This window comes from Aythya ferina (genome assembly GCF_964211825.1).
Source record: "Aythya ferina genome assembly, chromosome: 25".
Classification (NCBI taxonomy): domain Eukaryota; kingdom Metazoa; phylum Chordata; class Aves; order Anseriformes; family Anatidae; genus Aythya; species Aythya ferina.
Window position 1 is genome coordinate 2,026,884 of NC_140323.1, and position 16,728 is coordinate 2,043,611.

Below are 16,728 nucleotides of genomic sequence, written 5' to 3' on the forward strand. Positions count from 1 at the left end.
CCATTACTGAAATACCACTTTGCATTTATTCTCCCAATTACACAGTTCAATTTACTGGTGCTAAGTCCGTAGCGATTCAGCCTCGGAGGCGGCTGGACGAGGCCCTGCCCCAGCACTGGGCCCGGGGGGGGCACTTCTGGCAGCAACTGGGCCTGGCTCCGGCTCCTCGTGGCATGGCTCTGCCCGGACAGGGCTGAAGTCCCTATAAAACCCCAGTGGGACCATCCCAGGCAGGGGCAGAGGGCCCGAGCAGGCCGTGGCCACAAGCCGTGGGGGGGCGGCCAGCAGCTCCCAGGCCGCGAGCCCTGCCCAGTACAGGGCACAGGCGAAGCCGCGGGGGATGGCTGTACAACGGGGTGCCACGGAGCTGCCGAGCTGAAGGCATTGCCCCCCCGGCAGGGCACGGGGCTGCCCGCCTACCTGGGGCAGCTCTCGGGTGGGATGAGCTCTGGCTGCGGTGTCCGGACGCTGCTCGGGGCTGTGCCCGCCTCGCCGGCCGGCCGCTCACAGCAGCGGGCAGCCCCTGCGCTTCTTGTTCTTCCTGACCTGCAGCCCCGCGCGGGTGGCCATCTCGAAGACTTCCCGCACGCCCTCCTTCGTCTTGGCCGAGCACTCGAGGTAGCCGAAGGCGTTGATGCGGTTGGCCATGTCTCTTCCCTCCTCTGGCTTCACGGGCTCCTGCACGGCATCAGAAAGGAGGTTTGGGAACATCGCCTGATGACAGCAGCGAGAAGCACGGCGACGGCCGGTGGGGCATCCCCCAGCGCCTGGACTGGGCGCTGCAGGAGGGAACCCCGGGGAGGTGGCACAGGGAGAGGGGCCCCCATACCCCGGCCCCTTGCACACCCCAAAGCCAGGACCCCCCGACGGCCACGCGCCCAGCCACAGCGCGTTCCCCACCTGCTTCATCTTCGCCAGCTCCCGCCGCGTGTGCTCATCGTTCCTCAGGTCCTTCTTGTTCCCCACCAGGATGATGGGCACGTTGGGGCAGAAGTGCTTCACCTCCGGGGTCCACTTCTCCGGGATGTTCTCTGCGGGAGGCAGCACACACCCCCTGAGCCAAGGGGCGTTGGGGTGTGCAGCAGCGCGGTCCCAGCCCAAGCTGTGCCCTCCCCATGCTCCTCAACCCCGTTTTGTTCCCAGCATCTTCTCAGAGCATACATAAAGCCAGGGGGGCAGTGGGGAGACCTCACACCCCCAAACACAATGGCACGGGGTCATCCCGGAGCTCAGGTTGGCGGCAGGAGCTCAGCCAGCAGCACCCAGCTCTGCAGGACCCCACGTTCCCCCCCTTTCCCTGGGCCCTACCGAGGCTATCCGGGCTGTCGATAGAAAAGCACATGAGAATCACGTCTGTGTCTGGGTACGAGAGGGGCCGCAGTCTGTCGTAGTCCTCCTGTCCGGCCGTGTCCCACAGCGCCAGCTCCACCTGTGGGGCAGAGGGACACGGCTCAGCAGCTCGCAGACCCTGCAGGCAGGCTGTGGGGCCCGGAGCAGCACTTTTATCTCCCTCGGCTGTAACCAGGGTCCTCCTCAAACTGGGGCAGGTTCGGGGTGACCCAGAAACCCAGGAGCCGCAGGGCTCCCTCCCAAGCACTGCTGGTGCAGGGAGCATCGGAGCCACCCGAACCTCGCTCCTTCACCACCCACCCCACAGAACCACGGGAAAAGGGGGACGGGGCCAGCTCCGGTGCCCCTCACCTGCTTCCCGTCGACCTCGATGTCAGCGATGTAGTTCTCGAACACCGTCGGCACATAGACCTCGGGGAACTGGTCCTTGCTGAACACGATCAGCAGGCACGTCTTCCCGCAGGCACCGTCTCCCACGATCACCAGCTTCTTCCTGATGGCTGCCATCGCTGCGGGACCGGGAGGGGACGGGTGAGCAGGGCCACGGCCACAGGCAGCCCGTGCACCCGCTGCCTCCTGGCCCCAACACCCCGGGGTCTCTCGTGCAGCTGCCCCAGGGAGCACAGGACCAGGCACGACTGCATACCTCGGTGTGAGCAGCTTCCAGGGCAGCAGGAGAGCAGCCCGCAGGCACTGCAGGGAGCAGTGCAGCTGGAAGCAGCCCCACATTTATACCCAGCACTGCGTGCAGTGGCCCAGCCACTGTGAGCGGTGCAGAGGCTGCATTTGGGGACCCCCTGAAAAAACACCTTACCGGGACGAGCCCCTTTCACCCCGTAGCACTGCAGAGGGCGGCTGCCCAGCCCCGGCCACCAGCTCCCCCAGCTGAGTTTTCTCGCTATGCCCCCAGCCCGGGCACACAGGCTGTGTGCTGACCTCAGTCGCACACACCCTCTGGCTTTATTTTCAGATTAGAAATTCTTCAGGGTGTCACCCAGGCATGCTCACTGGCTCCGAAATAATCAGCTCAGTGGCAGGAGCGCGCCAAACTGAGCTTTTGGGGCCCTGAGCGAGCCCAACCTGCGCCTGGCACCGGGCGCTGGGCTGGCCCCTTCCCAGCCCTGTCACAAAGGAGCCTTTGCCACCCGGCCAGGAGCTGGCACCGGGGCAGGGGACGCTGCCAGCCACGGCTCAGCAAGCGGAGCCGAGCCCCCCAGCCAAGCTGGCTGCCCTCTGCCCCCAGCGAAACGGCTGCTCCCCCGTAAGAGCACGCCTCGCATCCCTGAGTTAGGGACTGCGACCACAACTGAAGCTGGGAACAGCCCAGCAGGATGCCAGGAAACGCCTGCCCTGAAGCCTGATGGAGCAGCAGGGCTGGGACCCAGCAGCCCTCTGACACCTCCAGGCCCCAGAAACCTCGGTCTGGAGCCTGACCTATTTCTTAGGCCCCCTTGTGACACCATTACTCCTCCATCCCTGCAGAAATCCAGGGCAAGGCGCACGATGACAGCTCACGGTTTAATCCCTGGGAGGGCACGCACTGCTCTGAGGGCCGGGGAGGCTGCAGCTCACCAGAAAGGTGTGGCAGCCCTGGAAAGGAGGTGTTTGCTGGAGGTGCTGGGGGGATTCAGCAGCCGTGACCCCGCGGCACCCACGGCTCGGAGCTGCCACCACTCCCCCACAGCCTGCTCGGGATCCTGGCAATGCCCCGCGCTGCGCTCAGCCGGAGCCCAGCACACAAACAGCTCCTGTGAGAGAAGCTGGCGACTCCCAGGGCGATTACACACACACCCTGCCCCGGCATAAAGGAAGGAAAAGAGAAAAACACGAGCGAGGCTGCATTGTAATTAGCTGCAAGCGAGGGATTAAGAAATTAGACACTGCGGCTGACTTGCATTTCAAAGCAGGCTGAGGAGAGCTCCTCTTATCTGCACGCTTAGCAGGTCACCGCCAAGCTGCCTCTGCCCCATGGAAACCTCCCAGGGCTGTGCCCCACTCTGCAGCCTCCCACAACACCCCCCCGGGGCTCAGCACCACCACAGCTCCCGCAGACCGAGCGGGAGGCAAAGGTCTCATCCAGATACGGACTCTGGCTCCCCAGCAGGGCCAGGGTCCCCCCTGTCCCCCCGGCATGGGCAAACAGCCGGGGAGGGCACCATGAGGAGGCACCACGTCTGAGTATGGAGCCAGGGCTGGAGCGGTCTCCTGCCCTCAGGGAGGGGGGCTTGTGTCCCTTGGGATACGAGAAATGCGTCACCCCTGTTGCAAACCATCCTTTTCGTCTGGGCAAAGGCCCATCCGCTCCCCTGCCACCATCTCCGCAGCACAGGAAAAGGAAAGCTCGTGGGCAAAAAGATCTCCCAGGAAATGCCCTTGCCCACGGCAAAATGGGATTTGGTGCTTTGCGATTCCACACCTCAGAGGGATGGAGGAGGAAAGGTGCTGTGGGAAGCACTGGTATCTACTCAGCACAAGGCCAGGGAACAGAGAACAGCACAGGGAACAAAGAACAGCACTGGAGACAGGCAGCCCGCGTCCAGACAGGGAGACAAGGTCTGCCCATGCCGAGCCCGCGGGATATCGGACCTGAGATCTGATCTGCGTGCAGCCACGCGGCGTGCTGGGGGCTGCCGGCTCCCAGCCCAGCCCATTCCCACAGCCCCCAGCAGGAGCTGATGGGGACAGGGCTGGGGCCGGGGCCGGCACCCACCCTGAGCAGGGGGGGCCCCAGCAGCGCCTCGAGCCCTGCCCGCGGGTGACTCACGGGGCAGAGGCCCCGACCCGCCCAAAATCTCCGCACAACTCATTCCATTACTCAGCCGAGCGGCCCAGAAATAGCCCATTGCTAATGCGAGGCCGGCCTCCAAAGGGAGGGCGGGGGGAGGCTGGGAAGATTTTGAACTCTTCTACCAGTAACACCCGGGGTCCCTGCGAGGGCTGCTGCCTGCCCACAGCCGCAGCGAGCCTGGCACACGCAGCACCCAAGGGTGCAGCAGGAGCAGCGCTGCGGGTGCCTCAATGCAGACACCTCGTGCACCTCCACGGGGTGCATGAAACGCAGCAGCACCTGCCTGCCTGCACCCGGTGCTGAGCAGCACCGACCCAGCTTTTGCAGGGTGCCAGGGCTGCAGCTGACTGCCGGGGGCCACCCAGCCCGGCCTCGAACGGGCAGCACCTCCGGCAAGCCAAGAAATTGCAAAACGAAACAAAATTGCTCGGCTCCATCTTCCAAGCAGCTATTCTAAAGTCATCGTCACAAAAACAGCGAGGGCTCGGGCACAGCTGTTACGTGATCAGCCTCCCCCAGCCTCGTGCCTCAAAAAAGCGAAGTTCCTGCTGAGCAGGAAACGGGGAATTCCTCTGCAGCAGGATGCATCTTTCATCTAGTTTCTGTTACGGGATCTCAGGAAATGGCAGAGGGAGGCGTTAAGGCTTTGAAGAAGGCACCAGACCTTCGCAGGGACACCCGGTGCTCCCCACAGCAGGGTCGGCCCCGCGCTGCAGCCCCCCTCACCTTGGGGGGGGGGCTCAGCAGTCCTGGAGCCTCTAGGACCAGGGGCTCACGAAACGCTCAGCACCATCATTTGGACCCCGCCACTTCAGGCACCGAGTCCACTATGTCCCCAAAACCACAGAGCTCGCAGCCAGAGGGGGAAGCCAAGGGCCCGGCTCCTGTGGCCCCGGGTAGGGCTGCGGCCCCGGGGCCCCCCCGGCATTACGGGAGGAAACGGAGCCTTTGAAGGGCCCGAGATAGGTTTCCGTCCACTCGGCCTTGCTGTGTCTTCAGCTCCTGCTGAACTGGCGGCGGTTTAACAAACAACAGTGCCCTGGGTACTCAGGCATCCTGGGTACTCAGACTGTTTTGATTTAATTTCTGCTTGGGAAGGAGCCGAGCTAATTGCAACACAAACCAGGTTCAAGGCTAAAATATTCACGAGGAATTCAGCTGGGTTTCAAATCCCCCAAAGCACAGGCCCTCGGCCCAGGCGGCGCAACCCGTAACGCAGCCGAGATCCAAGGGAGCTCGCGGCACCCAGAGAGCACGAAACACCAGCAGGGAACACAAACAAGGTTTTCTACCCAGAGCAGCCGAGGACAGGCTGTCTCCACTTCTAAACATGGCTTTGTGTGTGCAAAGGGCTGCTGCCACAGCCCCAAACGCGCCAGGCGAGGGCACATCAGGACAGGCCCCCAGGAGGGAGGCAAACAGGAGCCGCTTTTGGGCAGGCACGGGGCGGTGCTGGTGCTGCCGGAGCCCAACGGGGCGAGGGCTGGTGGCAGCAACCCCAAAAACCCCATCGGGGGGAGGCTCCCACCCCACCGAGCTGCTGTGTGCAGCTCTGCGACAGCAAAGTGGGGAGCCTCACAAGAGTGTTTCACAGCTCCTGTGAGCCCCAAAGCTAAAATCATTCCAAGGGGACTGAAGGAGTTTGGGGACAACAGCAGGGGGACGTAGCTGGTGCCTGAATCACCCGCAGCGAGTCCCACAGCGCCGGACAAATTCCTGGCTCGGGTATCTGGGGGATTCTTAAACAGCAGCAGAAAACCAATCCACCAGCTGGAAGGGAAGCTGGAAGGCAGTGCCAAAGTGAAACACCATGGCAGTGAGGCCCCGCTCTGAGCTCCTGGGCGTATCTCGGTCCCGAAACCCCGAGTGCTTGTGTTTGTGGGAAGCCTTGTGCCTGCTGCTCGCTGCTGCCAGGGAGAAACGCCGCAGAGCACACGGCTCCCCCCTCACCCCCACCAGCCCTTAGAGCAGCAGAGCCCCTCCGGTGCCAGCCGGGACCCCCTGGGCTTACTGCCCAGCAAATCCCACACCGCTTCTTTTGCAGGGCTGGCAGCTTGTGTGCGGATACCCAGAAATCAACACATCCTACAAGCACTAACAGGAGCAAGGAGCCTTACTGTAATTAACTTAAACGCCTTCTGTCTCACGATGGCACCCAGGGAAGCGAGAGCAGGATGACCACTCCTGGAGCAGTGAATACACCACACGTGCACAGAAGCTCTGAGACGAAGCTCACGGTTCTGCCTTCAGGACAACAGCCACGGACTTTGGACTTTTTTGCATCATTGGGCTAAAGAAGGCGAGCTAACTTTTTACATGTTGCTGCTGAACTAGTAAAGTTACCGATTGTATTTTATTTTAGTCGGACACACTGAAAGCAATACGAGCACAATACGTGGCACAGCAGGAGCAGGCAGCAAGGAACACCCCCCGGCGAGCTGAGGTGGCAGCGAGCCCTCCTCCTTCCCACCTTGGGCTCCGTCTGGTGTCTGTCTGCCTCCCATCCTCACCTCCTTCCCCACAGCACATCCTACTGCGGCCATCTCGCATCCCCCACCGAGGGCCAGCCTTCCCCAGCGCACAGCAGCACCGGGACCCTGCTGAAAGCTTTGGTGCCCCATCCCGAGCAGATGCCCGGAGTGGCGCAGTGCCTCACAGCCACTGCCCCAGGGCCAGCCAACGTTTGCTAACACCTTCCTAACCCTCCGTGTCCGTGGGCCTCTCCAGTGCAAACTGCAGGCAGCCAGGCAAGGCGGGTTACACGCCCCGGGTAGGCTGTTGGCAGAGAGCAACTTGGCTCCTTCTCCACTCGGAAGAGCGTTTCCTTGCAGACTCCGAGGCTGGCAGGAGCAGCTGAAGGCGTGCAGTCAGCCCAGTGCCCGCAGCTAGCAGGGGAGAGCCCAAGGTGCGCTGAAACAGCCGGGACCCCCCGACGGCGCCTGGAGGCAGGGGCAGGGGGCGCAGAGCCGCCCAGGGCCGGCCAAGGCTCGGGGGGCTCCGGGGAGGCTCCGGGGGCCGCCGTGCGCTGGGGCAGCGGCGCGCTCATGCTTTAGGAATGCGCCCCTGCTCCTAAGACATAACCCAGCTGCCTGCAACCCCCCCCCCCCCGGATAAATGTTTAACACCGAGCTGCGCGGCGAGCAGAGCCAACTTCTTCCCTTCTTCTGGAGGGGCCGGGGCCGTGCGCCCCCTCGGGCCGCGCCGCTGCCCAGGGCAGCTCCCGGGGACCCCCCCGAGCTGGGAACCCCCCCGAGCCCGGCTCCTCCCCGTGCCCAGGACCCCCACCCCAGCTCTGCCCCCCCCCCGTGCCGATGAGCCCCGACCCCCGCCAAGCCCCCGGCCCGGGGCTTGCCCCCCCCCCCCGCTCCCCGCGGGGCTCCCCCGGTCCCCGCGCCCCGAGCGCTGCGCGCACCTCGCTCCGCCGCCGCTCCCGGTCCCGGCTCCGGCCCCGGCTCCGCAGCGAGGCTCGGGCGGGGCCGCCCCGGTCTGGGGCCGCCCGCGGGGGGCGGAGCGCACGGGGCCGAACCGAGCCGGGCCGGGCCGGGCCGGGCTGGGCTGAACCGGGCCGGGCTGAGCTGAGCCGGGCCCCAGCCCCGCGCTGCCCCCGTCCCCGACGGGCTGAGCCCTGCTCCCCTCGAGCTGCCCCCAGCCCAGCCCCGTGCCCCCCCCTCCGAGGTACCCCCGGGTGTCGTTACCGACAGGAGCAGAGGGGCAGCCCCGGTACCGGCCCCCAGCCCCCGTCCTCCCGTCCCGGACCCCCCCGGACCCTCCCCAGATCCCCCCGATCCCCGAGGCGCGGGCAGGGAGCGGCAGCCCCGGTCCTGGCCCGGGTCCCGGCTCCCGCTCGGTTTCTATTTTGGGCTCTCGGGGACGACTCCTCCGTAATTTGTCGAGCCCCAGGCCAGGAGCTGGCGCCAAAGGAAATGTTTTCGGAGGGAGAAAGGGAACCGCAGGGGCAGCGCTCAATGCAGCCCGTGCCCGCCTCGCCCAGCAGCTGCGGGAGGCTCCCCGCCAGCGGCAGCCGAGAGCGACTGGGGGAACTGGGCTGCATGAACTGGGGGAACTGGGCTGCGTGGGCGAGCATCGACCCAGGAGCACCAGGACGGCGGGGGTGTGAGCACAAGGGTGCTTCCAGCAAGCAGCCCACCCAGGATGTCCCAGCTCCACAGCCACAGGAGGGGTCCCGTGGGCAGGGAGACCACCGGGGTGCTCACCAGCCAGGGCCCCTCGGGTCACCGACCCCTCTGTCCCCATGTGTGAGGGTCTCAGGGGGCTCGGGCTGGTGCAAGGGCAGAGAGACGGCAGCTCGCATGATTACCAAGCCTGCCTACACAAATTAATCAGCGCTAATTGGCTTTTAGGTAAGGCTTCTTTGCAGGAGTTCTGCAAGCGAGTCTTTGCGGTGGGATTGCGAGTGGCACCTTTATTTAAACAGCGCTAGGCCAGGGCAGCTGCTCCAGTCCCAGCATCTCCCCCTGCTCCCTTCAGCACAAAAACATCAACAGGTTAAAATCTCACTGGATGGCTTTCAGTGCCACTGAGTGCACCCAGTTTATTTACATCTCGCTGATTACAAGGGACAAACACTCACCGGAGGTGACACCTGACGAGAGCTGGCCGCACCCAGTGCCAGCAGCACACCAACTGCTGGGGCCACGGCGCCTTCCAAAGCGGGGACCAGGGCCCCGCTGGCCCCCCTCACCCCATGCCAGCAGCCCTGGCGTTGTGCTGGGATGTGACACTCCGCGGAGGTGCAGGTCAGAGGTGTGCAGGGTGCAAAACAAAATACCACGGAGAGAAAACTGCTGCTGCAGCTCTGCTCAGCACCGGTCTGAGACGAAGGAAAAGGACCGAGCTGCCTTTTTTTTTTTTTTTTTTTTTTTTTTTTTTTCCCCAGTGACAACCAAGCTGCTTTTATTGTGGGTTCCCAGCCCTCAGCTAAGCAGATCCATGCAGCGTGTTTAAGCTGTTAAGCTTGGCTGAACGGGGCTGCTCTGCAACTGCTGCTCAGCAGTGGCCAAATTAGAACCGCTCAGGAACACAGACCTACATTCCTACCAACCACCACCCCGTACCGGGAAATAACTCAGACGCTTCCCAGCTCAGCTCTACGGTTAGCAATAAATAATTGGCTCTAGAAACACAGCGGTGATCCAAGGCATGAAGAGATGTGGTGGGCAGAGCCCGTGGCACAGCCAGGGGCTGGCAGACACGTGCAAGTGCAACAGCTCCCGTCCTGCCAGGTGCTTGCCGTGCGCCGCAGGGACCGAGCGCTGCCACGTCCTCCGAGACCAAGTGCCCAGAGGAACCCAAGGGGGCAAGCACAAGGCTGGGGCATCAGTCGTGGGGTTCACCCCTTACCCCAGCACCCCCAGGTGGGCTGCTCGGGGCTGGGTATGGTTCCAGCTACCAGCAGGGCTCCCCTCCAGGCCACAGCCATCCAGACGCAGCACCCAGCCCAGCGGCAGCAGCTTCAGTGTCCGTGGTGCAGACTTCACAGGGCAGGGGGCAGGAGGTGAGTGCAGCAGCAGGCACAGGGCTCACCAGGCAGGAGTGCTCAGCCTCCCAGCCCCACACCTGTAACCAGCACCTCTGGGCCAGGGCGAGGCACCAAGCACGTGCTGAGAAGCTGGGGAGCATTTGGGCTCTTCACAGCAATCAAGAAAGTGGCAGCACAAAAAACATCCCCCGAGCCCCATCCCCGCTCTGTCCACGGCCCTTCCATCTCTGCAGGGTGCTGGGATGCAGCAGGTGAGGGGGGCTCTGGGCAGGGGCTGGGGGGTGGCTGCAGGCTTCAAGTTTCTCCTTGTGGGCAGCTCAGGAAACAAGCGCTGAAGGGAGAGGTGCCCCGAGGCAGCGCCGGGTCCTGCTCGCGTCCGTGCGGGCAGCGTGAGCCCCTGTGCCCCGGGTCATGGGGCATCACGTGTAGTTCCCCGGGCCCCCCAGGGGGATCACGAAGACGGAGATGTCATCGCCGGAGCCCAGCCTGTCGTTGGGCAGCCGCCAGCCCCGCTCCTTCAGGACCCCCCTGGAGCGCACCACCAGCTCCTGCGCCACCATCGTGTACCTGGGCGGGCAGAGCACGGCGCGGGTCAGCAGCACCCAGACCCACGGCCAGCAGGCTCCGAGGCACCACGCTGCCAGCCCCAGCAGTGAGGAGAAGCTGGAGGAGCCAGAGGTGCAGGAAAAGCTCCCTCAGAACCACCCAGACGTGTTGTGTCCTGTGGAGCAACAGCCCCAAGGCCAGCGGGTACATGGCCACGACGCTGCTCCAGGGAGCGAGACCAAGGGGGATGTCACCTGCAGGCCACGCTCATCCCCTCCCCACTCGCAGCTCACCTGCACGGGTCATTGGGCTCGTAGCTCGTCAGCACCTCCATCACCACGCTGGCCACCTCCTCGTCGTTGGTGACATCCCAGAGCCCGTCGGTGCCCAAGACCAGGACGTCGTCAGGGCAGTGCTCGTACTGCGTGAGGTCGTAAACCCTCACCTGGGAACCAGCGGGGCAGGACACGAGGGTGAGGGCAGAAAAGGCTCGCGGACAGCCCCCCAGCACCACCACACGCTCCAGTCCGGGCACCCCGACCAGCTCCAGCCCTCACAGGAGCCCTCGGGCGAGGAGCAGCCAGAGCCAGGCTCACCTCCGGGAAGCAGGACAGGAAGGGCTTGATGTGGATGTTGGAGCTGAACACCTTCAGGTCGTGGTCTCCCAGGCCGCGCGTGACCCCAATTGTGGCCATCACCCGAGCCTGGAGGAAGGCGAAACCAAAAGAAAGCTTGAAGCTTTTCTTTTTTCTTTGGAGGGAGGCCACCAAACCGCCCCCCTCCCGGGCAGGGGGACCCCACCCCGCACAGCTCATGCCCCGCACTCCACCTTTTTGCCTTCCCCATAGATAAGTGGAAACTTCAGGTCGTCCTCCTCGATCTTTTTGTAAGCCCTGGTTAAAGCAAGCCAGAGGCAGCGTGTCAGCAGGCGGGCAAGAGCTTCCAGCACCTCCCCTGTGTGCTCGGGACGTGGCCAGGCGTCCCCAGACAGGACACCGGGTGCCTGGCACACCCCAGGGCCCACACGAGGAAGGGGGCTGGAGCTGGCAGCCTCCGGGGGGGCAGCAGGGTTACCAGCCGTTCATGTTTTGGTCTCTGTACAGCATCTTCTTCCCCAGCTCCTTGGGCTGGATCCTGCGGGGGAACTCGAGGTGCGTGAACTCCTTCCCCAGCAGCTCGGGCCTCAGGAACGCCTGCGGGACGAAGCAGGGGGCTCAGCCGTGGTGCCAGGAGCGAGGTCCTGCCAGCATCGCCCACCCCCTGGGCTGCCATCGCCTACCAGGCACCCCAAACCACACGGGACAGCCGGCACAGCAGCCTGCCGGGAAATGGGGTGGGGGTAACGTTGGCTGCTCCCACCCCAATGCCAGCAGGGAGCGGTGCCACAGCCTCCGAGCCACCCTCCTGAGCTGCACCCAAGGAGAGGAGCAGCTCGAGGTGGCCACACCAACTCTGAGTAAGGACACCTCTTCCCCGAGAACACGTCCTGGCTGTGGAGAACACGTCCAGAGCTGTCACCGTGCTGTTCCCCCCCAGGGACCCAGCCCTGGGGCCACCTCCCCAGCACCCTGCGGGTGTCGGCCTCAGCTGCATCCCACAGATCCCCACCCCACAGACCCCAGCACGCCCTGAGCCAGGCAGCCCTAGAGCTTCCCCGAGCACAGCCTGCAGGCACCAGGGATCAGGATGATGCTGGAAAATGCAGGTGGAGGAAGAAAGGAGCTGAAAGGAAGGGGAAGAGCCCTCGGGGAGAAGGGCGGTGTTGGTGCAGAGGCACAGAGAGCCCCTCCATGGCCTGGCCACCGCGCGGCCCCGCGCATCGCTGCTGGCTGGAGAGGATCCTGCTCACAGCAATTTCTTCCCCGTGGTCATTCAAAAATAGATTTGAGAAAAAAACGCCTTAGTGTTTTTCCAAATACGCTGCAAGCCAGGAAATCCCATCCAGCAAGACCTCCTCCAGCAGAAACGCCTCCTCCTCCCCCGTGCTGCCGTCAGAGAGGTCTTTATAACCTTAAAAAGTCTCATTGTGCGGCACGGGAAGGTTTGTCCAGGACGAGCAGGAGAGGGAGCTTTCAGGAAGAAAGCTAGAAATCCGCCGGCACACTTCAGCTGCCCCCCAGGGGGCATCCAGGCACGAAAGTAGGGCTGAGCACAGCGCTGTGGGCCCCCGAACGCACGAGGGGACACCACGGGTGCAGGACACGGAGCCGTGATCCCCTGCAAAGCAGCCTGGTGGGCACACAGGACGTGGTGCCACCACAGGAGGGGACACCGTGTGGTCCCGGGGCAGGAGCTGGATGCGATGGGCTGAACCAGCTCCAGGCACTCCTACCAACACGGTGCCGGTGCCGTGCCAAGAGCCCATTATTCCCAGTCCCACGGCAGCCACAGCACAGCGAGCAGGGGCAGCTCCCGAGCAGCACCCTCCAGCCAGGACGGATGGGTGCCCACAGCCCCCCAGGAACAGCCCCGGCAGGGAGCACGGGGGGCTGCGGAGGGGCCGGGAGGTGGCTCGGCAGGAACGAGACGAGAAGAAAGGTCTTTCTTACTAAAAACTGCAGCCTCTGCCTCTCTGTCTCTGGAGTAAACTCCCTGGACATTGGAATGATTTCCCCGTTACGGATGATAATGGCCCTGCAATGAGACATGGAAGGATGAGATTAGAGAGGAGGAGAGGGGACGGGGCGGGCTGGCTGGGTGCCCCAGGGGCACAGCGTCCTCCCCCCGCTGCGGGCCCTCTGCCCAGCCCCAGCTGCAGGGACTGCGGCTCCTGGCTGGCACAGCCGGAGGGAGGACAGGAAAATGGAAGGGAAGCAGGGGGCAGAGGGGATGGAGAGCAAACCAGAGGAAGGGGTATGGTTAGAGAGGGAGCAGCACGAGGGTTACAGAGCCTCTGTTAGCGGGGAGCTGCACACAGGACAGGCAGAAGCCACCAGTGGCAGGACGGGGGTGCAAGCGCCCAGCCCGCACCCACTCCAGTGCTGCAGGTTAACAAAGTGTTTGATGTTACACAATGGCTGCTTATGAGATGTTTCTGGGGGTCTGGGGGCACTGAGGATCTGATACCCGTGACCCATCTGCCCCACTCGCTGTCCTGTTAAGTGCTGCAAATCCTCTTCGGGGACACAGAGCCCGGGTGAGCCTGGCTCTGGAGGGGTTTGGTGCCCGAGGAGGGAGCAAAGACCCTCACCCAGCTGCACAGCCCCACGGCCGACTGGCAGAGGCCGAGCACAATCCCTGCTCATCACCTCCAGCCTCCGCTCGCGGCTCCTGCCCACACCACTCTGCACACCCCCAGCAGCAAGGCACCGAGATCTCCTCCGCCATCCCAGGGCAAGAAGCGTTCAAACCAGCTTCGCCCTCCGTGTCAGACGGCGTTGCCTTCCTGCTGATTCTTGCGGGGTATGAACGCACCCAGGAGCGACTACAGGAATGCACCCAAGGAAATGCATTTGTCAGGCAAAATCCTGGGCCTCCAAGCTCCCTTGGGCCTTGTCTGCACATAAATTTGCACGTCCTGCTGGACGTCCTGCAGCCCCTCAGCACACCAGGCAAACGTGGAGAGCACGGCACGGCACGGCACGGCACGGCACGCTGTCCTCAGGGCTCATGATCAGGCTGCTCCTGCCCTCCCCCAGACAGCCCCAGCTCCTCAGCGCCCTGAAATGGGGACAAGCACCGGTACGGGGGGAAGGCCGGGGGCTGTACCTGCTGTCACCAGCGTTGGCCACGTAGAACTTGCCCATGAGGTAGACGGCGGCCAGGGCACAGCAGCCCCCGGAGATGCTCTGGGACGCCCGCTCCTGCTCGATCTGGTCGTCCTGGGGAGACAGAGAGCGGGTCTGAGCAGCACGAGCAGCAGCCCCCGCCAGCAAGCAGAGGTCCAGGCAGCCCAAAATTGCATCCTGCTGCTCCGTCAGGCTGTGGCCGGGCACCTCGCCCCACGCAGCCTGGGGTCCTGTGGGCAGCAGGGGCATGGCTTCCCCGGGGCTGTGGAGAGGGCAGGAGAGAACAAGACGGGAGGGGACTGCTGGAATGAAGTGTGACCAAATCTTGCACCCACGCAGGCCCCGAGCCCAAAGCCTCTGTGCCTTGAACCCCTGAAACAGGGGACAGCAGCACACCAGGGCAGGAGCCGCCCTGCTGGGAGCCCTCACTGCAGACCTGCCTCCTGCTGGAGGGGACAGAAAGCAAAGCAAACGCCCCCAGCCAGCACCCAACGGGTGTCCCCGCAGGCTGGGGATCACTCACCATGTGCTTGAAGGCGTTCTCGATGGCACCGATCACCAGGCTCTCATGAGACACCGCTTTCTCCAGGTGAAAGCGTGGCAGGGCATCGCTGGGGACCTCTCCGTTGTCCTCTGTGAGGGGTGCCCGGCTCAGCTCAGCTGCGCCAGCCCTGGCGTCGTGCTGGAGGCAGATGGGAGGCGGGGAGGGGTCCTGCAGGATGTCCACCAGGTCCCGGAGCTGCTCGCAGATGTGCAGGTGGAGCCTTTTGGATGCCATGACGGCAGCGCCGCTGCCCGCGTGGCCATCAAACAAAGCCCAGTAGTGGAAATAAAAACCCTTCCTGCCCTGTGGGGAGAGAGAGGAAGGGTCAGCGAGTGCTGTGAGGAAGCAGATGATGGGGAGCGGGGAGTGGGGGCTCTGCCTTGAGTGTCCCAGCCCTGCGCTGACACCCAGCACTGTCTGCGGTAGCTGGCTCCTCGGGGACAGCCCCCAGGGGCACATTGGCCAGTGTCTCCCAGTGCCAACCAGCCCCAGGGCACAGCAGCTGCTGCGGCTCTCACCCCATGCGGCTCTCACCCCATCCAGCTCCCCGCTGCCATCCCCGGAGGGCTGGCGGCCCCTGGGGCTCGGCCTCCTCTCCACAAACACCACCTCGCAGCACGCCTGGTCCTCGTTGTGTTGGCTCTTCCCCGCATTTATCACCCTGCAAGGAGGGAAGGAGGTGTTAAGGCTCGCTCTTTCGCACCCAAAATATCAGGTTTTGCCCACGGGTACTCCAGAAAACCTGACCCTAATTCACTGGCTGAGAACAGGGGTGAGCCAGGCCATGGCAGAGGCTCCCCCAGCAGCACCTCACCCCCTTGTCCCCATTCCTGTCCCCATCCCTGCTCCTCACAGGAGCTCCCATCCCATCCCACACAGCAGCAGCGAGGTGAGCAGAGGTCCCAGGCTGGCCACGGGGGCTGACCTGGAGCAGTGGCAGCGCTCGGTCCCCGCGCAGCGCTGGGGCCAGGGACAGCGGCTGGCCGGGCACCCGCAGAGGGAGGTGGCCAAAAAAAGGTGGCCTTGCCGCAGGTCCCCACCGCTGCCCCAAGCAGAGAAAATGCCTGAAACCCTGCAGCAGCCTCAGCACACGCACAGCCAGCCTGGGCTCAGACACTGCGAGGGGATTTTGGCCTCACTGCCAGAGCAGCACCGCTCAGAGGGCGCAGGTGGCTCAGAGGGGAGGAGATGAAAATGAAACCGGCAGAACTTTTGCAGAACGACTCGCATCGACTTCTTGCAGCTTCTGCTGGCAAAGCAGATTTCAGCTCCAGATTGCCAAACCTGCTCACGGGGGGTGGGGGGGACGAGGCAGTAAATGTGCGCAAGAGCTATTTGGGCACGGACTTTTCAAGCGGTTTGCAGAAAGAAGTCTCGGGACACAAAGAGAAGTCCTGCTGCTGAGCAGAGGGCGGGTTGCCTTCGTTCCCCCCCAGAGCCTGCAAGGTTCCTGCTCTGCAGAGATCGAGCACGGGGCACTCCTCCTCCAGCAGCTCCCCGGCCAGCTGGCACCTCGGGGGGGTCCCAAGGCCCCGGGTGGACCCGGCTGCGTGCAGGATGCGGGAGCAGAGCGGTGTCACCGAGCAGTACCGGCGGCCTTGCCACCTGCCTTCAGCTCGGGGGCGAAACTCCCCCTCCAGTAAAAGGAGAAGAGAAGCGGGCCCTCAGAGGGGAAGTGGGAGTCAGGTCCTGCTCCCAAACCAGCTTCAATTCCCTCCTCCCCCCTCCCGGGACCTGCTCGAGCAGTTCCTTCCCCCCCGGTGTCGGTTCCCGGTCCGTGACAGCAGCACCGGGCACATCGGTGCCAAAAACAGCGGAGCTGGGAACGCGACGAGCAGCCCCCCCCGGCTTCCCCTTACCCATCCCATCCCTCCCCCGGCCCCGACCCATCCCTAACACCCCCAGGGGCATCCCGCACAACCGGTAACGGGCGGTGGGGTCCAGCCCCGCGCCCCCCCCCAACCTCCAGCCCCTCTCACTCGGCGTAGCCCGTGCTCCAGGGCAGGCGGCGGCGGCCGTCGCGGGGGCTCTGCACGGCCCTGCCCGTGTGGTCGTCGGCCCGGCGCAGCTCCTCGGGCGTCAGCTGCAGGAAGGCCGGCCGGCAAAACAACGCCGCTGCCCCCCCGCTGCCACCACCACCGCCACCACCGCCGCCGGTCCCCGCTCCGCCACCGCCGCCGCCGCGCCGGGGCTCGGCCGGGGGCTGCGCGCCCGCCCCGGGGCCCAACCCGGCCACCAGGTGCCCCACCGCCGAGCGCACCCGCAGCAGCAT

The 16,728-nt window shown here is 64.5% G+C and overlaps 2 protein-coding genes across 3 annotated transcripts; both read right to left on the minus strand.

The window, feature by feature from the left end:
- Positions 1-3: 3 nt before the first annotated feature.
- RHOC (ras homolog family member C) lies at positions 4-7,709 on the minus strand. Of its 2 annotated transcripts, none has more exons than XM_084497878.1 (5): positions 7,551-7,709; positions 1,702-1,859; positions 1,309-1,429; positions 901-1,031; positions 4-678 (listed from the first exon to the last, which is right to left on the minus strand). In XM_084497878.1, exons 2-5 carry the CDS (start codon positions 1,855-1,857, stop codon positions 505-507), a joined length of 582 nt encoding a protein of 193 aa, XP_084354004.1. In that variant the 5' UTR covers positions 1,858-1,859; positions 7,551-7,709; the 3' UTR covers positions 4-504. The 2 variants fall into 2 exon arrangements, with proteins under 2 accessions (XP_084354004.1, XP_084354005.1); XM_084497879.1 differs by lacking the exon at positions 7,551-7,709 and adding an exon at positions 2,165-2,275.
- A 951-nt stretch (positions 7,710-8,660) lies between these two features.
- On the minus strand, positions 8,661-16,728 carry PPM1J (protein phosphatase, Mg2+/Mn2+ dependent 1J; the record flags this gene model as incomplete). The annotated part of the gene is made up of 10 exons (XM_084497881.1): positions 8,661-10,205; positions 10,478-10,629; positions 10,781-10,888; positions 11,014-11,077; positions 11,259-11,377; positions 12,734-12,818; positions 13,893-14,005; positions 14,436-14,759; positions 14,991-15,117; positions 16,436-16,728. 10 exons carry the CDS (start codon positions 16,726-16,728, stop codon positions 10,058-10,060), a joined length of 1,533 nt encoding a protein of 510 aa, XP_084354007.1. The 3' UTR covers positions 8,661-10,057.